Consider the following 23,516-nt stretch of genomic DNA (forward strand, 5'->3'; position numbering starts at 1 on the left):
TGCAGGATTGGATTGGGCCCTTTCACGGTGTCACCTTGTTTTTGATACTGTCATTTCATAGTGTTAAAATTACAATTTCAATCTTTGCAGATATCACCAAAATTATTACAATTCAGCCAGAGGGGAACATGAGTGTGTGCAGCCAATTAGCAATCTATCTTGTAGATGAAGAGATATTTCACTAGGTAAGTCAAGACCCGCTGGCGGCAGGGGGAATAAGTCGAGGAGGTCATTGAGGTACTAAATTTCATGGTGATCCATCCGATTGTTATCAAGACATTTAAAATCTAAAATCTTATCCTCATAAAGGCAACGCACAGCCTCTGTAGTACAACCCACGACTCGTAAACTGAACCTCATGTGTAAAATAAGTAGAATTCCCCTTTAATGCAAACCAGAAGACGGCCAGTCAAGGCTGAACACATGATATGATCTTTTCAGGGTGTGAACCTGAACAGGACTGTGTGTTAAATACAGATTCTGCCTTTTCTTCTCCATCCCTGTCATCGGCACAACAAAGAGCTCGCCGAAGCTCCTGACCCACGTTCTAGTTCTCCAGTGGATTTTCCTGTATGAAAGCCTTTTATTTATGAATGGTTCTAGCTGTTGTAATGGACTTTTATCGAACCACTAGCTTTTCTTGCCTCATGCAGTGGGCGAACACAAAAGACCAGGCAGCGGTGAGACTCCCCGAGCAGCCGGCAGCTAGTTCCACTGTGATCAATGGTAAACTGATGCTTGCATTGGATCAATTACCAAGAGGCCTGGGCTTCCTCGTACCGCAATTTGTTACCTGGGAATAGATTATATTCCGGTGAGGGTGGCCTCGGGGAAAAGGGACTGGGAAAGCCCAATTTTCCTCCTAATGCAGGACTTTCTATCGAACCTTACACTGTTGTACTGATGGAGCACGTTAATAAGGAGGGGGAAGGCTATAAGAGAGGTGAGGAAGAAAGAGGGAAATGTAACCGAAGGGAAAGAAAGGCACGTCATTAACTTCATCCCACAAGGTCATTTCCATCTTTTCCTGCATCTTTTTGGAGAGAAACAAGGTATAATTGGTGAAACTGATGTTAGCATCTCTCTCTGTCTGTGTGCTTTTACAAACCATGTTACACCTTCTGAGGTTTTATGAAGTCAGAGTAAGCGTAGACAGACACAGACGTAGGTACAGGGAGGATAAACAGAGGGAGGGTGAGAGAGAGGCCAATAGAGAAGAGTGACAGCAGTCTGAGGGGGTAAGAGAGACGGTGGGGTAGAATTCACAATGCTAAAGAACAAGAATGATAAAAAAGGCGAGCAGAGATCACTCATCCTGCCGCCCGTGGAGACGAGTGAAGAGAGCTGCAGCTGCAGTACGATTGTGAAGGAGGTTGAAATACGGTTCGTGCAGGGTACGTAGGCTGAGAAGAGGCCAAAAACTACAATTTAATGTTCATTTTTACTGTATTGTAGCGCCTACACTATGATAAGTGTATCTTTCTGTTTTTGGGCCTTTCAAAATAAAAGTCCTAATTGGTATGCACTGCATAACTCAAGGGGCTACTTAAAGGGATTCAGAAGAGACCAAACACTACATTTTCATTTTCATAAATATTTGTTGCAGCTATCAACATAATAAAAAAATGAAATGAGGCTCCGTAGTTCAAGCTGGCAAACTTTAATTTCACTCAACTGCAGCACAGACAGTTTCTTTTTTATTTTTTTTACCTTTCACAATAAAACAATGCATAACTGCTTATCAGGGGGCCTTTGCAGTAAATTCATTCTACCATTTTACTAACAGGCCGCTCAGTAAATAGCTTACAATATCAACATTTATGTATAACTATATTATTTGTCATTGTCCTGTCATTTCTGTCTCCTTTCATTTGTGTGTTGTGTGTTTTCTGGGTTTTGCTGTTTCCCTCCTGAGTGTGTTGTGTTGTTTTACTCCTCACCAGCCTGATTTTCCCTCCACACCTGTCTCACATCAGCCTCCTCAGCCCTGCCCTGTTCCCAGGGTTTCCACAGCTAATCAGCTCCTTCCCTCCTCTCTTGTTTCTTCCACTCATTCCCCTCACCTGCTGCCCCTCTTCACCTGCGCCTCATCCCCTCGTTAGTTTAGTTTGTATGTAAGTCCAGTCATTGGTTCGGTCTTTGTCTCATCCTCTGTTGTGTTGTTCTGAATAAAAATTCTTCCATCGATCTGCCGGCATGACTCTCCACCTTTTCTGCTCCCAGCGTGACATTTTTAGCAGTTAGGCTAACACAATTTATAGTTTATCCACAGTGTTCTCCTTAGCTGCAAAAAGACCTTATTTGTATTTGTCTAAATGATTTTGTTTTCCTAAGCCTCCTTTTCTTTGCATTGATTAATTGAAGAGGAAGAAGAAATAGTTTACTATTCCCCTTAGGGAAATAATTTGTTTTAACAACCACATTATTTGTGGTGAAAGTCATATATTGATGTGCTTCCAACACATAGTTGGAAAAACATATTTTTTGGTGTTTTTACATTGCTGTCATTAATATTTTCAATGTATTTTTAAACAGTTGGTCTATTGTCTTCCTCAGCCACCGTAAAAGCTTTGGTATTTCACCTGGATCGGCATGGTCTTGCGGGAGGTAGCGGTGCACGCTTTGATATGCTCTGTGACCGTCTCAGTCAGTGCTCTGATTGAAGGTTGTTTTCAATAATTTGTGGATTTGACCTCACATTTTTGTGCATGGAAAGCAAAAGTCTGCCTTGTATGACCGCTTGGGGGATTATATGAGAGTATTTCTGCCGGAAAGCCTTTAGGAAGTCAGGTCAACATGTTGCTCACAGTGAGTTATGCTGGATTTATTTATTTATTTTATATATTTTTTATTTTTATATTATACATATTTGTTTATTTCGGGCATGTCAGGTAGATCAATCATCATCACACATCATCTTAGTTTAAATCATGGATGACTGGATCTTTGCACATGACTATCATGCAGGCGACTGGATTGCATCCTGTGTGTTGCCAGAGATTTATATAGATTTTTTATATAGACTTAATTAATCTATTATTTTCGGGGGGTTTTTTCAATATTTTTCAGCTGCCATTTGGTTAGGATTCGGAAAAGATCATGGTTTGGATGAAAATAAAAGGACATGAACAGCGATAAAAATTCAGCTCTGTTTTAAGTTAGAAGTGATGTAAGCTGTCGGGAGTCTGCAGCTGGACCAGAGCTGCTGCAGTATCAACATTTCTGTTGAAATGGGAAACGAGTTTGCCGCTATTGGTTTTTGTGATGGAAAAATCCATTTTGCTCTCCACATATTTAATTGTAAAATGGTGGTTCAACAGTTCTTCAGTGGTTCAATCACTTCATTCAATTAATGAACAACAGGCTCAGATTTGATATTAAGCTGGTGTCTAAAGGTGTAGGTCTATTGATCTGACAACCACTTTTGAATTTCAGTATGCCTTTTATATGCTCTCTGTTATACAGTTCTTCATTCAGGAGAAAAGAAATAACTGCTGCCTGACCTTCAACTGAATCAGTCTGACCTTCAGTTTGATCTGCATTTCAGCTCGCAGACTCTGCATTTATTTCTTTACTAAAAATACGCTAAAAACAGAAATATTCTCCAAAGAAACGATGGAGAGGTTCTGGTGGAGGCTTTTAGGCCGTTCCAGCGGGAGTGGATGAAGGATAATCACCACCTGGAGAGTCTACCTGCTAAATGCACATTCCCCCCCGAGTATTCGTTTACACAAGTTACTTTCGTCAGTTCTGGGATCATTTGTTTTCCCTACCGCTGAATCATGGTATCCTCTGGTGAGCACTATGCACACAACCGCCCACTCATGCTAGGCTGGTATGAACACAAACAACCCCCCCTCTGTGCTCAAAGCATTGTTTGATGTCGATTCTGTCAGGCAGAACGTGAATGGCACCACCAGCAAGCAGCAATTAGTCCTCATGTGAAGATGAAGTTAAGATTTATCGCTAAATCCGTGTAGCATCTGAGCTGAGTGGCTGTCTGAGCCAGCGAAGCTCTGTTTCCAGGTGCAATTTAAACCTGAGAGGTTACAAGTGTTTTTTCCCGACCTGTCAGATTCCCCAAGCAGCAGGCGACATTCACAACCATGTCAGGACAGCGCTCACACACACACTCACACTTGAGACAGAGGACTAATTTGCACTCAATTTTCGGCCGCCTGTCCGCGAGACAGCCGAGGCTGCTCAGATTATGTCTGTGAGCCTGTGTGTGTAAGAAAACACGATCCCACCTGATAAACCAGAAACAGATTTTTCTTTCACAGTTGTCGGTCGTCTTTTGTAACGGTGACTCAGGATGTTTTACTGAATGAACAGCCTGCAGAAAAGATGTCACACTGCACTGAGACGCTGAGTGGATTATGTGCCGTAGGCGTGTGTTTGAAGCGATCTGGTTGGTTGACAGACACTAGAAAGGCATTTACTGTAAGCGGCGAACAATGGGACTTTGGTCCTCTTGTCTATCCCCACTGTCTTCATCAGAGGCCTGTCTGGTCTTGTTCCTGACATGATAACAGTCAGTGGTGCCCCCGAGGGTGGGCCAGCTGGGGCCGAGCCCCTAGTGAGTTTCATAAGCTTCTAGCTGATATTTAACATTCTGTACTACTTAATTAAAGTAAATCAATGTCGAAAATAATATGAAAATAAGAAATGCATGCCCAGACAGCCTCCCAAACCCTCACCCCCTTTCGGTGGCAACCCCAAGATCTTCAGCTGCCCATTCTGGCCCCACCTATAAAAAATTTGAAGAAGTCACAGTGAGTCAGGGCAACACATCTAACCGGAGGAAACACCTGGGCAAACATTAAAATATACAAAAGCCAAATAGCATAACGAGAAAAAAGACAAAGACAGGAAGTGGAATGTAAAACATGCCACATGAGGATATCATCTACACAATAAAACAGGAAATGACTAACCAAAAACCCAAACCAAGACATTTTTATTGCATTTTTACGAGCATTAGCCAAAAAGTGTGAGATTTTATAGTATTTCCGAAACCTGGGTATGAAACCAATAATGTGTGAATTGCAAACTATTTACAAAGAAATATTATGATGTGTAAGCCCTGCTGTAGTGTCGGTGTTATTTCTTCTTCTTTGGATCAGGCAGAGTAGACAGGGAGAGTAAAAACAGTTTCTCCAGCTGCTCTCCATGTCTTTGAAAAGCTCTTTCCTTTGAGGCAATGCCGGTCACATACGTTGACATATTTTTTACAACTGTATTAACAGAGAGAGCAAGGTACTAAAATAAGGTACCATTGGGGACCCATACTGAACTTCAGGGTTCAAATCTGAACAGTACCCAAACCTGACTCACTTACCGGCAGTGAAGATTTCCCATCTTTTAGGCTCTCGGCTCACCTAATGCACAGAGACGAAACAGTAAAATGACCTCGGCTGAAATCCAAGCTGTCACCATCTGGTGCTCGGCTCCTCTGCCTGCACAGCTGTACCTCTGAAAGCACATACTGTATAGACAGCAGCAGCCTCACACTCAGCATATAAGCTCACACTATATGACACACTTGCCAATTCCAATTTACAGGATCAGGGTGGAAACAGCACATTGCCAACATCTTTGGAAGTGTGGATTAATTCCTAACCCGATCATACGTGTGTGACTTTCATTCTTGGATGTTCAGTCGCAAACATCTCATATTTTCTTTGTCTTTCCTTCAAACATCTTCCATTTTTGAACTCTTTGCTTCTCTGGTGTGAGGCGCTGACACACACCGACAAGTACAAGTTACCGGTCTTCGTTGCACCATGGTAAAGGCTTGTTTTTAATAAAATCATCATCATCATCATCAGATAATTAGAGTATAAATATGGCAGTTATTTTTAATGAATGTTGTTCCCTCATCGCTGCTGCTGTTTGTATTTTTGACCTAATTTCTCGCTTTTAAGTGTCTCTGAAGAATGATCATAAAATATGTTTGTTGCAGCTTGTGTTTATAAATGAAATGCTGTAGCTGCCCCACACGTGTCTGCCTTTATGTAGCCATACTGATAATCTATATAAATTACTTGTAATAAGTATAACTTCAGCCTGAATGACCTACCAATCCTTGCATTCCACAATGAAAGCACCGCCAAAAAAGTGTCATTTTGGGTGCCAAAATGAGAAGACGGAAAAAATGCAGGATTGATGCCAGCTAGAAGAAGTGTGAGAGAGCGAGCTAATGGCCCCGACTTCATAGCTAAGAGGGCTCAGGCAGCCCGGAGCGAGCTACATCAGCTGACGGCCGGCCCCATGGTAGCCGTTTGCCCACTGGATTCAACCAGGGACAGCCTTGTGAGACACAATCGCTGCGTTATTCCACTGATAATCAGGACGATAGCTGTCGTCTGTCTTTCGCTGTTATAACTCTCTCAAGAAGCAGAGTTGAGGGCTAACAGGAAGTGACAGCGCAGAATCAAAATAGATGGAAATAGTTGCTGGTCATGACTCACACCTCATTCATTTTTAAGCGAGATGAAACAGTGCACTGGGTGCAGGCTTGTTTGAATGAGTGAAACTGGGCTGCGGCTGCTCGGCGCGAATGTAGGTTAGCCCGCAGTGAAAGCTACTGTTTAAACAGCGGTAAAACACTGACATGATCAACAACATGATCGAGTCATTTCTAAAAGCATTTTCAGGCAAGGTAAAACATGTTTTTATAGATGTAAAACAGATGCTAAGTCAGGATTACGATGGTAGATTACTTTTTGTTTGAAACAGTTAAAATCCTTTCTCACTTTCCACAACAACTGAGCAATAATCCTCAGCTATCGAACACCAACACATCACACACAGTGTTTTCAGCTGAGAAGCCTATCAGCGCCTTCTGCGCTCATGTTACCACGGTGAATGATGATGAAACAGGATGCCCGTTGCCATGACAGGACCGCTTGTCACAGTGTGTATCCAGAAACTACTAATCCCCTCTGTTTGTAGGACGTATAAGCAGAGAAACATAAATACAGACACAACAAATAAGATGAATAACTGATTTATCGTGAGTCGATGGAACGCACCAGAGCTGATTTTCCTCTGATTGAATGTAATGCTCGGATGATCTTCACAGCTGTTGCTTGTTTCGACATCCTCGATGTCACATTATCGAGGCTGATTAAGTAAATTCAATCTCACTATATATTCATTACAGTCTCATGAGTGACACAATGAGATGTTTCTCTTGTCTCTTCAGTAACCCGCTGACTTCTAACCAAGATAAGCTTGTTGTTCTCAAGGCTGGAAAGATTTAATTAGGAGGCAGCAGAAAGGTAGACGCTGTGATATATCAATCACTGCGACTCTGATGTCACCAATTCACAGCTTTTTTGTGGATTGGACTAGGCTTTTCGTCACGTTCTGACAGAGGATGAATAGAAGTGCTGCAGCAATGGACAGTATCAGCAAACTGATGTGTTTTTTGTACGTTGAGCATGTAGATATTTTCTTGTAGACACGCTGAATAAACACTTGAACCTGAAAATGAGCTTATAATGGGACCTATAATGGATCACATAAGTGGAGCCCTGAATAGACCACATTAAGCTCTGGTCTTTCTCACGTTCTTTAACATTGTGAGATTGGGCGTTTTTCAACATTTTCTTAACTTCTCAGGTAATGATTCATGGATCTTGATGAAAAGAATTAGGCATATTTAGGTGGCTGATATCTGTAAGTGGGTGAAGGTGGGGCAGGTGTGTTTAATTTCACTTTGTACCAAATTGGGAGGAGGTAAGGGTACTAGTACAATGCTGAAACACTCATTTAGCTCATTGCCACTGCCTTTAATGAGTATAATGAGTTGAGTTTTCTTGAGTTTCCTTTTTCTCTGTTTTTGCCGCATGAGTGCGTGGCTACATCTCAGAAAGACGTGCGGTGGATGAGAGTTTATAGAAAATGTCCAGATGACTAATACGTATTTCAACTAATGCTGTTTCGGTAAAAAAAAAACAGCAGTAATTGGTGTTTGACAGCAGACTACGTCATGTGTACGTATGTGTTGTGTGCTCGTTTATTCATAGTGTCTGAGGTATCTCTCGCTTTCTGTGTGTTTGGACTTGATTATGCAGAACTGGCTGCACAGAGCTCATTATTAAACTGTGGGGGAAATGTGTCGTGGCCAGAGCTGCACAAGAGCCTTTATAACCACGACACTGTCTGAGTCACTCGCTCGTCTTAATGCAAAGTCACACTACAGGTAAGAGAAATCACATATGTGCACAGACACGTCCACACACATCGCTCTATATCAATGTCACACTATCTCTGGCTTTTCCTTGTTCTGTCTCGGTGTCTCTACGTGCTGCACATCACTCGAGTTGGGTCTGAATCAGCGGTTCATCAAGGTCAGAGGGAAAGAGGGAGAGACCTACAACCTGAATGCACCTACGGCGAGAGAACTGTTCTCGGCAACTATCTGGGTGCAAATTAAATGTTCGTTTTAAAGGGCAAACACTGGCGTCTTAACCTGAGTGTGCATTTAATTATATAGTTCAGTGTATTTCTATGGTGTGTGCTGTTAAATGCCGGCCCGTAAGACCAGATCTCCTTTGGGATTATGCTAAAGTTGAGGTTGCTTTCCGAGTTTTTGGAATAACTGGAAAGGCAATGTTCACGGTTGAATGCTTGTTTATACATTCTCCTCATTATTTTACAGCCTGCTAGCTCCTCCAAATACCAGCAAGAGAAGGGAAAGAAATACAGTCTGTAACAGCAACCAGGATACAGGTTGGCACTGTATGCTTCTGCAAACCACAGTTTTGTTGCAAAGTTTTTTGTTTGTCTGGTTAGGTGCAGGGGTTTCTGGTTCAGTTATTTCCTGTTTTATTTTGTAGTTCTCTCCTCATGTGTCATGTTTTACTCTCCACTTCCTGTCTATGTGTTTCTTTCCTGCCTTTTTTTGATTGCCCTATTAGTGTCACCTGTGTCTTATCAGTCTTCCCTCTCTTGTGTATTAAAGTCTGTGTATTTGCCTTCATCTTTGTCAGTATGTCTTGTTCTGTTGTCCTCATGTCAGTCCTGCGTCTCCTGTGTTTACTGTTATCCGGTCCTGATTTGCTTCTTGTGTTCCCCTCTATGTTCCCAGCACTTCATTGGTTTGTACTTTATTTTTTTTACTTTTGTATTTTTTGGTTGTTCTAATTCTTGGTTTTGCCCCTGCCTGCTTCCTTTGTTTTGTGTTTCCTTTATGTTGAGCTTTCTGTCCACTTCCTTTTTAAATGTTCATTTTGGATTTTGAGATTTTGTGTTTGGACTTCAGCTTTTTGTGATTTTACCTGCCTGCCTCCTCGTGTCATGCGTTGGGGTCCTTTTTTTGTTAACCCTGAAAGACACAAAAGAAAAAGCTTGGTTGGGGTGAGGTAAAGATCATGATTTGGCTTAAAATACCTGTTTTGGGTGCCATAAACACAGCTAGGGATGTCACGAAATCTTGTTTAAAATATCCTTTTTTTGCTACCGCAAACATGGCTGACAATGATCCAGTTGTTTCACACTTACAAATGTTGAAACACAGTCTCAAACTGTGGTCTTCTGTCTTCCTCTTCACCTCCTGATATGACAGTCAGGTAATAAACATGTTTTATTGGTGACTGGCTGTAAATATAAGTGAGGAAATCTGTGTGCACTCTCTATAACCTGCCAAAGGTTTTGCATGTCCTTGTATGTACATTACAAAATAGACAATCAGTCAGTGTATTCAACTCGAGTCCGTATGAGCGTTTTTCTGAATTATAGTGAAAGTAAAACTCTTGTGAAATTTAGCGAGCTCAACTTTAAACCAACAGTGATTTTTTAATATTGAAGTGACCACAGCTAGCAAGCTTCATCTTACAAGCTGAGAAATGAGAACTTGCAGTAACTTAAGAGCCATTAGATAAGCCACCTGGCTGTATGAAATTTCCCCTAATCATTTCCTGTATGTCAGTAATGTGACCTGAACTTGCCATTTGCCTTTTCCCTGAGCCCCACTGTTCCACCTTTTCATTTCCACTAAGAGATATTAATGCAGTTTCTGCAGCAGAAGGAAGAAGCTCTCAGGCTGAGGTGTCGTGGGAAATTGACAGATAGTGATACAAAGAGAGGCTGCTGAATTACTGCAGCTCTCGAGTGCATGTAGGATCATTGAGGAGAGAGTGAGGGATCGAGGTGAGTGAGGTAGTTCAGCGGCTCAGGTGTCTCGCAGACCTCCTCTCTGCAGGGATAAAACAGTACGCAGGTGAATCCATTTCACCAGAAGCTGAATATGTGTGCGGTCATGTGCCCGCTCAGTTAGTCTCCTCGGACCCGTGTGGACCTCATGTGGTGCCGACTGTGTGTCTGAATCTGGTCCTGACAGGTCAGAGCAGTAACGCCCTCAGTGAAACTGCTCACTGGTCAAAGTTAACCGCAGCAGCTGTCTAGTTTGGGATAACGAAGATGTATGATTTCTGCTAATTATTGCTCACTCTATCCTTGCCAGGCACCGCTGGAAGTCTTGGAACGTATCAAAGCAAATAAATTAGTGAGGTAAACAGTAAACAGAGGGGAGATTATTTAATGCTGCTGCCAGCCAGAGCTCTGACGGACCCAGAGGATATACTAACAACACTATACTTGAGTTTGTTTGTTTGTTGTAATTAAATGAGGACGTCTGAGGTCTGATGGGTATAGATGTTCAGATACGATGCAAACAACAGTAGTTATGTAACTCTGAATGTTGGAAAACTGGGTTTTGATCTTTTTTTTTAAGTGATTTTCAAGAAGAAAGAGAGAAAAAGGTAAACAGCAATGCAGCTTTATTAGTTTAATAGACGCCTTATGGTGCAAGAAATGTCAAGCACAAAAACATGGCGAGTTAGAGAGTGAAGTTACGCAACATCTAGCACATCTAGGTCACCCTTGTAAAGCCTCGTTTTCAGACCTATTAGGCGCCAAGGATTGTTTGAATTGTCACAGCACTGTTTTCGCTGTGCTGATGGAGGACTGCTGCTGCTGTGCCGCTGAAATGCAGCTAGTTCTTCAATATCAGTCGAGTTATTTGAGTTGATTGAAGTCTAAGCTAATCAACATTATCGGATCTTAGCCCTGATCTTCTGCTCGCCGGCGGTTTTTGGAGACCGCCAACAAAAAGCTCCAGATCAGAGGCAGATCTGCACACGCTCCCTTGAACGGCCATCGGTGTGTGAGAACTGTTTGAAGACACGATCCAGGAGCTTTGGCGACAGTCCGCTGACGCTAAATATCTGGTTAAGTCGCAGACAGGTCAGGGAGCCAGGAACGAGCTACGGCCAATGAGAGGAGACAGTAGCTCTCTGAGTGTATGAACAGGGCACAATAACAGCCTATAGTAATCAGAGATACATTCAAGCAAGTTGTTGCTGACAAGTCGAACAGGCAGTAACGTGTTATTCTAAAAAAAAAAAAAAAAAAAATCTTGTTCTTCCTTGTTTTTTCTATCCAATCAGCGCACAAACAACTTGGACTCCTTGGACCACGCCGTCTGTCACGTCTGGCGTGTGTGATCTTGTCATGTGTGACCCCCTGTCACTGCGGCGCAGGAAGCACAACAGACCGCAAGACTCCCAATTACAAGACAAGACAGTTGTGAAGTGCGAACAGGACAGCAAACCGATGATTCTGAAAGTCTTGTAGTGTGACCAAGGCATCAGCCTGTGTGGTCTGCTGGGATGATGCTCAGTACAGCTCAGTGGTACATTTTTTCTCTTCTGCTTACTCTTTCTCAAGTCCGCTCCTCCGTGGTAAAAACAAAGAAACAAATTAAGAAATGAGTTGAGTTTGTTGCTCAACTCAAACTGTTCTGGAGCTTTCGATGGTATTACAGCCCTAATCAGCTCTCCCACCTTTCATTGACTTTGACTTCTAAGGCGTCGCATCCTCGCTGACTTGAATAGTTAAGCTTGACATACGGGTAGAAGTTGACAAAACTTTCTCAGTCAAGGCCCACTTGGTGGCTAACACTGCATGCTGTACACAGCTCATATAATGGATATAGCAGAGAAACTGTCGCAGACATAGTTGAAATCTAGTTGTAGCCATTACTCTTTATCGAGCACCAGCTGTAACTGGAATTTCCACCCTTTTGTCATATTTTGTAGAAAGTCCAAGTTGGCTAAAAAAAACACAAACAATAATAATAAAACAAAACAAACAGACCGTTCTGAAAGGTGATGTTGTGCCAGTTGGAGACGGGCTCTGTGTTGGCAGAGGTTTGGGCGCTAACAGGTGCCTTTAAGTGTGAGATGACCCTGACTTGGACTTGGTACAGAAAACACTTTGAAAGTGTTTGAAAGTTGCTGGAGTTATATAGTTAAAGGGGCGCTATGAAGTTTTGGAGAAGAAATTCGAACTCATAATTTGAATATGTACAATATTAATGAGGCAATAATACAAACTCAGAAATATTTATCTTTTCCGTAACTGAATAAACACGCTGTTCTTGGAGGAAAATAAGGTCCCCAGAACACCGTTTGAAAGGTAGAAAGGTGGCAGGGTCCGCCACATATAAACAAAGGAAAACGGTATGAAGGTCAGTTTGTTACTCAGTTATTAAAATTCCCGAAAACTACACAGTGCACCTTTAAAGTTTAACTTATTTAAGGATGATTATATTTCTGCCTTAGAAAAGAAAGCAGGAAATAAAAATAATTAGTTACTGGTCTGTACTTTTCTCCTTTGTGTCGTTCAGCAGATGTTTGAGACCTGAGAAATCCTCATTAGTCCTCATGTCAGCTTTTCCTTGAACTACAAGCTTAAGTTGACATTTTCTATTTAATGACTTGTATAAAAATAAAATAAACTAGCATGTTTGTCTTTGACTGCTGTGTGTTAATTGAAGCCATAACTGCACAATGCATAAAACCCACAGGGACTTAATTAGATGTTGTTTATGTTACATGAAAATAGTTATACGTCACTGTTAAAAGACAGCTAAAGCATGCTGAAGAGTGTTATAGTTTCATAGTTTTGGATTATTCATATAGAATATCATCCTTTTGATGTGTAAAGCTGTGTAGTTTAGCCTTTCTTTGTCCCTTCATTAAACTGAGCTGGATTAAAGACTGGATCATAGTGTGTAAATTACTGTAGAAACCAGAGAAAATAAACTAGAGCCACACAATCCATTCATCGGAGCTAAACCAGTGAGCACAACAACTGCAGAGGAGACCTTGAGAGGATTTTTGTGTCTGCCGCTAATGAATTCCCTCATAATACTGTCACATTGTTTGCCACAAGATGTCCTTTAGCTAACTGCATCACAGTAATTCTCCTGCTGTGAGGACATTAACAGGGAATGAATAGTCGGTGCAAACGTCTTTTATACCAACATAACCGATTTATGACTCTGCTGGGCTTTGCGGAGCTGTAATTCCTGTCTAATTGTGAGGCACTGTGTCGAGAGCTGTGATTAATAATGAACCTTTTGTGCATGTGTGTGTGTGTGTGTTTCATTATCACTCCACAATGACACCTCTCTCTGGATAGCGGAGGACTCCTGACGTGGATTCTGTTTTTGGAAAAATCCTTGAACTCCGCTGAAAGTTTCTTAAGCTGTTAAAAACGCTTCCCGGATGAAGCTCTTTAAAAACCTGCAGGTGTGTAGGAAGCATTAGTTCAATCAGCCGTGTGCTTGTCCTGGCTTAATCTCCACACGAACGCCGGTGAGTCCCTCAGTGCCAAGCCGCTCGCAGATGGCACCTCCCATCGACTGCAATCCTGCCCTGCTGCAAATCAATAAAGCCGGGCTGCAGAGAGGGGAGAAGGGAGGTACCGAGGGGTGGTAATGTAGGAAAAAGAAGAAGGAGGGAGGGGGAGGAAACAGAGGAGACAAATTGAGGAGCGAAATGAAAGGGATGGAAATAGATAGGGAGCGGTAGTGGGATGAAGGAGGGGGACAGATGGGAGGATGGAGACAACTGCAGCAAAGAGGACAAGAGAGAGAGAGAATGGAAAGCAATGATTTCTCTTTTAGAAGACACGCAGGGACAGAAAGGACCAGGAGGGCCGTCCACAGGGGACGCAGAGGGAGACGAGGACAGAAAGAAAGGGGAGGTTAAAAAGGAGGGAAGGAAGAGGAAGCGTCCCAGTAGGGTTTTCCGCAGCGTGAACTCAGCCAGAGTGCGAGGCGCGGTGCAGAGCCAAGCAGTAGGTCCTGAATTATTAAACACAATATTTTGCTGCTGAGCAAACGGCCGCAGCCATGTCGGATGTATCTGCTGAGGGGGCAAGGAGTGCATGTGTGTGGGGTGGAGGGGTTATGCCAAGCAAGTTTTTGATGGGTGTTTACCTGTGCTCAGAGGGGTTTTATGTGCACTGAGTGCAGCGTAGTCCGTGCTTTTTGCTTAATGGTCTCGTCTTGCGATGTGTACGGGCATCAGAGGGAGTTGATGCCCATTTAGAGACGCTAATTAACGAGGAAGCGGCGTCCGCAGGGCCTTTGTTTTAACTCCCTGCCCCAGCGGAGAGCAACCAGCAATTTAAGACTCAAGCGCACACATACACACACATCTGTACACACAAATACTCCACATTTACACTTTTTTTTATTCAATCTTGTCTCCTACAAATTTTTTTAAAACAGTTTTTTTTAACTGTTTTGATCCAATTAGCTTTAAATGAATTCAATTCAGAGCCACGTTTTATCTTCTTAAGGTGAAATTATCTTTATTAAGAAATGTATTTTGGATTAAGGAAACTGCACATGTGCAAAGACTGCCTGAGATAAAAACCTTTGAGCAAGTTAAACACAAAGTGAAGCAGCCTGTTTAAACTTATACTTCTCAGAACATGCACATTTTTGTACATAAGCAACAACACAACTCGCTTTACATGCTTGAAACAAACAGCAATAAGTGGAACCTGCACTTATCTTCGATCTGAGTTACCTCTTCCGTCTGCGCTCGAGGGGCTGCCCATCAATGACTTTAACTGATGGTACGTGTCCACAGGGCCTCAACCCTTCACAGCTTTACATGCTTCACTAATGCAGGCTATACTCTAACGACCACACAAACACTAACTTGCCGCACCTGATTGGACCAGCACCGGGAGCTGTCTTGGATTTGAAAGGTGATAAATTGTCATTTGATTTTGATAAACTGGACTGACATTTTATTTTTATGTGCTGCTCTGATAAATAAGACTATAATGTCTTGTAACCTACAGTGTCTAGATAAGTGGCAATGGGATATTAACCTTGCTGCACAGTTTCAGCCCCTTCAGTTGTATTTGCATAAAACTCTTGTTTAGTCCAGGTTTAATGATGTATGATCCCTCCTCAGCGACGGTCCGTCCCCCCTCGTCCACTCACTGATCTTCTGTCTTCTTCCCTCCTCTGTCCGGCTCTCCTCCTCCTCCTCTGCCTGGCCTTTTCCTAACCTGCCTCTGCTTATCATTCGCTTCCCATCATTACACTGTGCAAACACTACCATCGCCACAGAGCGCGGAAATATAATGAACTGCTTTTTGAGCCACACAACCCGACTTCAAACACTTTGAGTCTCATCTCGGGACTGTTAAGTGGTTTTCCTCAACTTCATTAGACGTGTCTGTTGGGAGGTTTTATATTTTTTCAGAGCGCTAACACAGATGAGTTATTGGATTGGAGGCTCTGAGTCATTGGAAGAGCTGCTCCTTCAATCTCTCTCGCTCTTTCCATTTTTCTGTCTTTCTCTCACTGTGCTAATCTCTCGCTCTGTTTCTGCTGCTCTCTCACCCACACTTCCTCTCTGTCTCTCTCTGCAGTCCGTCCATCTGCTGCTCTGTCTGCGTCTACCGTCACCTTTCTCCTCTTCATCCCCCGTCTCCCAGATTATTCCTTTGCTCCTTGAGATGTAATTGAATTTCACAACCCCGAATTGAGCTCTTGAGGAACGACATAATTACATTCCTGTTTGGCTGCAAATGATTCCGCTAATTCAATGTAGAGTACACGGTTTGATGGAAAGCAGAGATTAAACTGATTTATAGTGTCAGTAACATTGCAATTACTTCAGTATTAGATTTAGGGAAGTTGTAGTCATTGATAACGTAGCAAAAAAGGAAAATAAGCACTATTACTTTATATGCAATGTTGGCACATCATCCCTCTCTTTCTCTACAAATCACTGGAACAGGGCCATATTGTACTCTTCCCTTTCTACTATGTATGTCATTTTAACCTCATCTTAATCCTGGAAATGTATGTAACGCCTATCCCAGTCTAGCCCAAAGTAAATTCAAAGCTGTCGTAGAACCATTTGGAGTACAGACATGGTTTGTGGCACTTTTGAAAGGCTATAAGCTGAAGCTATAACGGTCAGAAGCTCTGTAAGTGCTTCTGGCATTAATCTATAGGAGTTTGAACACACTGAATTATTTATTTATGTTTCTCGCCTACATCTTTTAAGGCAAAAATAAGCCTGCAGATGACCTGTAAATGCCCTTTTTAGCTGGAAAACACACGGGATCCACATCATGTAGTCTGACATGGTCTGCTAAAGTCTCACTTAAAATTGACACTTTGTTTTCTAGAAAAACATTCAGGCACCTGGCAAAGAAAAATGCAATTTTTGTGACCTCAAAATACCCCTGCATGTAAATAACAGGGGCAAGAACTCAGTATGTTTTTTTGTTTCTTCATTTACACGAACACCACAGCTCCACTGATGTAGACAGGAGTGTGTGTCTTCACCTCCTTTTTTTCCAAAATCAACAATCAGCTCTTTGGCATTGCTGGCTTCGACATTGTACATTCTGCTCTGTGCATCGACCCCAAGATTTTTTGATTTTCTTCCCATATGAACTCGGTGGTGTCGTCTGCATACTTTACAACAGAGTTCTCTGGATGTCTGGGAGTGCAGTCAGGGGTTAACAGGAGTGGGCTAAGCGTAGAGCCCTGAGGGTCTCCGGAGTTGAGTACTAAAGTGGAGGAGGTGTGATTGCTAATATGAACTGCCTGAGGTCTGTTTGTGTCCAATATCCACTTTTGTTAATGTGCATTTTAAAGTAGAGCCTAAAATGACGGTTTTATTTATGCAGTATTTATGTCATGAGTTTTGGGTCATTTAAATCATGTGATTGATATCAAATATCCGGGGTAAACACTGTCAGCTCCTATCTCAAACACATGTCATCCTGCCTTTCATGTATGCACATCGCCACAGGCAGAGGACAGAATAACTGAGGATCTATTAGCACTAGCATTAGCATTCTAAATGCTTGTATGTCCTCGACGCCCCCAGCAGTTCAAAGTCTGGTCTGGCACTAATGTCTGATCAGATGCTGCTTCATCTATGTGCTGCTTATAATCAGTGCCAAGAGAAGGGAGAGAGAGAGGGGAGGCAGAGGGAGAGCGAGGGGGAGAGTAAGAGTGTTAAGTGTTGGCTCTGGCCTTGCTTCTTGCATAACTCACTGATAATTAGGATTTTATTGCTGCCAAGTCTTAACCATTGCCGTGGCTATGCAGGTGTTGGCAGGACATCTAAGTGGACCATGGGGAGAATAGAACAGAATAGAAAAGAGAGATATGATTTCTACTCTTCTGCTTCTCCTCATCCTCCTCTCCCCTGCTCCTTTCTGAATCCTCTTTCCTCTTTTGGTTCGTAGTTCCTCCTCCTCCATCAGCTCTCCCTTTCTCGCCTGCCTCCCCAGTCTTGTTAGCGCTGGTCACGCATGCTTGCCTCCCTGATTAACTAACAACCCAAAGGATGTTACACCGAGTAGTGTCTGCGCTCCCCGAGAGAGGCATCGATTTGCTGGCAGGCGGTAACCACACAGACGGCTGGCACATCGAAATGAGCTCGAGAGCAAGAACTGGAAAAAATGAATAGCTGCCGGGAGAAGAGAGAAAAAAACACTCTTCAAATTAGTAGCTCATGAGGAATCAAGGGAAGAACTCTGTGTGTTCGACCTGATGACCACATATATCAGGACTGTACTGTGGCGGTCTGCATGTTGAAATGAGGGCAGAGATGAGGTGGAAATGAAAGGAGAGACTAGCTCAAGTTGGTGATGAAGCTGAGGGGTCTTAAATGCTACCCAAATGAGTTTGTAGATGAATGACACCGACACACAGAGAGAGGACATCTGTTCTTTCTGGAACTGAATATAGTTTAAGACCAGAGACAGTGTGTGTGTGTGTGTGTGTGTGTGTGTGTGTGTGTGTGTGTGTGTGTGTGTGTGTGTGTGTGTGTGTGTGTGTGCGTGTGCGTGTGTGTGCTTAGGCAAAGTGCTTCCTCAGTGAAAGTGTTGATTAACAATTCAGCTGACTCACAGCGTTGCTTATGAAGACAGAGGGTCAGACAAACAGTTTATTATACGGTGAGGAAACGGATCTTGTGAGCGATGTGTGGGTACAAAAACCATACGTATGCCTATTCCATCACATAAAGTGGGGATTTATGATCAGAAATACAAAATCAGAAATACTTTATTGATTCCCTCGAGGGGAAATTGGAAAGGTGAGATGTGTGTGCGTACCTCATGCATACTTCAGACCATGCATGTACACTTAAATAAAAAATACATGACAAAAATAAGTAACCCCCAGCATGCTTGTCTGAGCTGGAGATATTGTTTGGCTGCAGCAACACCACTGCTTTCTTGCAAGAAAACTGGAAGTATTTTCCTTTACTAAATAACTTAAATTCACTTTACGTTATGATGGCATAATGTAGAAAATGTTTGTTTAAACCAATCTATGTTCACCAAGGACTGAAACTATGTCCACCTTAGGCCATTAGAAGGCCATCTTAAAAGCTTTGAATAGCCTGAAATGTTACTTCACGCTTGCTAAATTGCCGAAACCTCAGATGAACGATGAGTCTACAGTGATGCCGACTGGTGGTTTTGATTATTCACTAGTCGGGAGGTCGATTATTCTGTCTACACAGCATTCAGCAACATGAGGTTCATTTTCATTTTATTCACTGTACGTTGAAGACATGACTCCCCTGGTGGCGATCTCTCCATTTGATCCCGAATTGCAGAGCACTTTGTGAAGTCTGTTTCAATAAGAGCTCTCTTGATTAATCATTGATCGTAGCTCTGATGATTGATAATGATGGCTGAAATATAGCTGGATCAGAGGTACATGTGATGAATTATCATCCCGCGAGCGCTTTTAATAGTCGCAACTGTGCCCGATCATCTGATGCTCCTGGAGAACCTCCCTGATGAAACACAACTGGTCAAACTGGACTTTATTTTCCGTGCCGATTTTGTCATTGACAGGACTAATGAGTCGGCCCAAATATCAATACAGCAAATTGATGTTTAAAGGCGTTTCTCCATCCATCCGTGAATAATTGAGGGAGTGGAAATGGAGCTTGTCCACGTGCACCAATCGTCCACGATGACTGAGTTTCGTTAGCAGAATCTGGCGTGCAGCTTTATACATCTGATGGAAAGTATGTGTGTGCATGTATCTGTCTGTCATGCATGTCTGTCTTGAATCTACACAGAGTTTTAAGCATCTGGCTCCCGATTGAACTGATTTTCCCCAGGGAAGCAGGAAATAGCTTTGACTAATTTTATGTCTTAATTTCTCTCATTCCTCAGTCAAACATTAGTTCCACAAGAGTTTTTGTGTCATCCCGTTTATTTCTGGATATGCAACAGTTTGAGTATTAACTATGATTTACCAGCTCAGATCGCCACAGCTAATCACTGCAATTAATTTCCGAGTAATGTCGAGAACACCCACTAGATATTATCCACAGTATTGAGATAACAAGTTAAATAAGGAAGAACACAGGCACGCTGTAGTCACAAGTTTAGATTATATATAGACATTAAACCATAATACTTGTCTGTAGAGGAAATATATTCTGAAGATCATAGGAGCCAAATGTTATGTGCTCCCTCTGTTAATTAGGCTTGACTCTGAGTCGTATGTGTTCTTGATGTGCGCACATTATACCGCGTGAAAACCACACAACAAGGTTAAACCCATGACGGTTTATGGGTCAGTGCTTCTCAGTCGGCAGGTTCCAGCTCTGAACTCTTTATCAGAAGCTCTCTAGGAATGTAGACGGTCACACATTGAGGCTTTTAGATCCGAGAGCCAATTATCTGCGAGGTCAGGACCCTCCACATCACTGGATGTATACCCGATAACCTTAAGTCAAAGTAAAGATAAGTATGCTCATAGGTTTGAACAAAGAGAGAGAGAAAGAGAAGACATTTTGGTTTAGTTTCTAAAACAAGTTCTGCTTTTGTTTTAAGAAAGTACCAGCTTGACTCTCGAACAACTAACAAGGTGGAGGTTCCTAACGAGGGGAGGCGATTAAGTGCCCCTGAGCAAAGCTTTAAGCTTTACAAACTACGCACCAGGGTGGGATTACGGTCGACCGAGGAAGGTTTCAAGTGCAGTGGAGGCTGACTAGATTTCTGGAATTACTTTATCCCTATACTTACAAACACACACACACGCTAACTGTTTGCATGTAGGTGTGTGTGTGTGTGTGAGTGTGTTCATGTCAATGGTCAGTGTCAATGGGCTAGCTGGTTAGCATGCTAACTTCAGTAGATATGTCTATGTTGAAACTGTTATTTCTTCACACATTCTCGATCATTTTTTAACTAGAATTCTTACATATTGCACATTTAAAGCTTGTCACTGACAATTGGTTGATTTGTTATAATTATGCAGCACTCTTATGCTGCGAGGTGTCATTTAAAATGAACTCTTATGACATTAAAATACAGTAATGGAGGCAGCAGGAACCCAGACACCCATTTACAGTCTCTCAGTACATTCATGGTATTGAGCTGTGGACATAATTAATATGAGGCTTATTAGCATGTGATTTCATGTCTCTGGCTCACTCTATTGTACAATAAAAGTGAGAAGTCTCCAACTGCCTGATAACCCTGTATTTGGATCTTGAAGTCATGTTAAAAGCGGGCACACTCTCAGTTTGGCTCCGTTTCTGGACCGTCCAGATGGATCGGAAGCCTGGTGGAGCTCCAGAGAATCGGCTCACCCTCCGCGTGTGAGAGAGTGTGGACATGAGAAGGAAGACAATCAAGAAAGAGGACGTGTTAGGAAAAAAAAAAGAATAGAGAGGGAGACTATGGGCGGCGGTGTCCAAGACAGAGGCAAGACACAGGGCCGGCATAGGTGTGTGTATGTGTGTGTGTGTGTGTGTGCGCAGTCATGTGTCACACATCCAGCCTGACTCGTACCATCTGCCTTGGATCAAAGGTCTGTCTGGGGCTGGCCTCTCCTCTCCACGCTCTTTAATTCCTCTTTTTCACCGTCACCATATTGTTTATTTTTTACCCCGTTCACCTCTTTTTTTCCTTCTTCTCTCTGTTGTTCACCCCTCTGAATGTGACTGAGGCTCAGGCTGCCTCTCTCACACTAGTGATACTGTGAGCGTCAGAAGAAATTCATAGTTTGAAGTTGTTTTGAATATTTTGTAGTATTTTCGTACCCGGCTTGCTCTATGAACGGAAGGTAGGAAGGAAAGAAAGAAAGAAAGAAAGAAAGAAAGAAAGAAGAAGATGAAGGCTCTGTAGTCCTTGGCCTCAAATCTCCTGTTACCATGGTGATTTAAGTGGCGATATGCTGTCCCCGGAGACTCTGTCCTGAAAACACAGGAGGAGAAAGAGAGACAGTAACACAAGGACAGGCAGAAGGGCAAAACAGCGCAGGTGTGCTCGACAAGGACTGCACAGCGATGAGTGGACAGTGTCTGCCATACCATTCAGGAAACCTTCATGCATGAAGGCTCAATGGAGAAATTCAAAAGGTTGTTTTTGTTTCTTTTTGTTGCAGAACAGAAATAGTATAAGCACCAAATTAAAACATTTATAATGGCACCTGCTCCTTCCTGAATATGCAGTTAAATATGCAAATATGCAATTTTTCCTTTAGTTAATTCAAGTTTAACCGCGAGACACAAGATGTCTCCCACTTCCTAAGTCCAGTCTCAGTGTATGTGCACTGGAGGCTTCAAGTTTCTACATCACACTTGTGTGTGCTGAATACTGGAACAGGATTGGCTTCCAAACTGTTTGTGATGTCACTAATCACACTCTTAGCCCCGCCTCTTAAAATCAGATTTTCAATGAGCGCAGGGAAAATGTGTAAAAGCAGCATTCTAGTGTGAAACTACACAAACATCATTCTACACAGTGGAGCTCAAACATTCGAGTGTAGGAATGAAGAAAAACAGATTTTGGACTGAAGTGGTGTTGTACATTATCGTTCTGTCCGTCAGAGTGCAACCTGTGTGCATTCAGCAGCAATGAAGTGACTGAAACTGAGAAGGTTGTCATCTGTCACCATGTGTTTATTTTCCATTTTGCATTATTAACTTGTGTTCAATCATCTTCAATCATCTTTATTAAACATGCTGCCTTCTATGTGCAGATAAACACACGAACATGCATCAATAATGCAGCTGGAAACATTAATATAATATCTTGTATTCAGTGAATTTATTGAACTCACTGGTGTCACTTCGCTGTACCATAAAAAGCTAATCAGACAGGACTAATCGCTTTCTCTCTCTCTGTCTCTCCACAGCTGTATCATTCATGAGACACAGCGCGTCAGCCTTCGGATTTGCCGTGAGTTCTGCCTCCTTTTCCTCCCTCCATCTGCATTGATCAATTAGTCATAAATGTGGGCTCTGTGATTTATTAATGACTCCTGTTTCCAGCGTGTTATTGGTCCCTTTTGTCTCCAAGGTAACAGGGCAGAGAGGAGGGACGGGGCGCGGGGCTCAGGTTGAATGTCAGAAAGCTTTCGGTGTTGGCTAAACAAATCCACTGGCTTTCACCAAAATAAAGCTCCTTATTACTCCTTGGGAAGTGATCGAGAGTGTAATTAGTTTAAAAAATAAGACTTAATAGGAGTGAAGTGGAAATTAGATCAGCCACAGCTTCAGCCAGTGAGGGAAAATGTGATTAGCATAATGTGATTAAAATGTTATAAAGCATGATCTGCAGTTTTAGCTATCTCTTTATTAGAGCGCAGGTTTTAATTAGCAAGCGCTTGCCTGTCTACGACAGTTTTAATAAAGCAGTTGATATGACCCGACTCAAAGGGGTTAGAACAAAAAGTGATCATGGGTAGCTTTAGCTGCTATCATGTTGAAAGTTGACATTTCTCTTTGAGCTGCAGCAGGTAGAGCTGTGTGACTTGAAAATTAAATGATAAGGATCCTGCCACCAGGGGAGATAAGACTTTCTCTAGTCTTCTATGAGAAAGTCATGTTGGTAATAACTTCTATCACCTTGTTCCCCTGTGGCAATAAAACATCAGTGGTTATCGTATGTTTCACACCATAGAAAGCTTTAGCTGGAGTTTAAACCACTGAGGCAGTCTTTCATGATATGCAAATCTGCAAGTACAACCGCTATACATGTATTTCTAAAACTATCAGATTACTGTATGTCAGAATACAGCTGAAGCCTCATCGTCAACTGTTCATTTATTATTTACATGTAAATTGGAAATATTCCACGTATTAAACAGAAAACATTATCATCATGTACAAATGTCAAATGCT

At 42.3% G+C, this 23,516-nt stretch overlaps 1 protein-coding gene across 1 annotated transcript in view; it reads left to right on the top strand.

Annotated features, from left to right (window-relative positions):
- tmem163a (transmembrane protein 163a) overlaps positions 1–23,516 on the top strand; it is a 70,002-nt gene that overhangs the window by 25,954 nt on the left and 20,532 nt on the right. Inside the window, exon 3 of the mRNA XM_084362771.1 lies at positions 22,529–22,572. Within this exon, the coding sequence (XP_084218897.1) occupies positions 22,529–22,572 (44 nt within the window). The remainder of the gene's footprint in view (positions 1–22,528; positions 22,573–23,516) is intronic.

This window comes from Pagrus pagrus (genome assembly GCF_965226575.1).
Source record: "Pagrus pagrus genome assembly, chromosome: 9".
Taxonomy (NCBI): Eukaryota; Metazoa; Chordata; class Actinopteri; order Spariformes; family Sparidae; genus Pagrus; species Pagrus pagrus.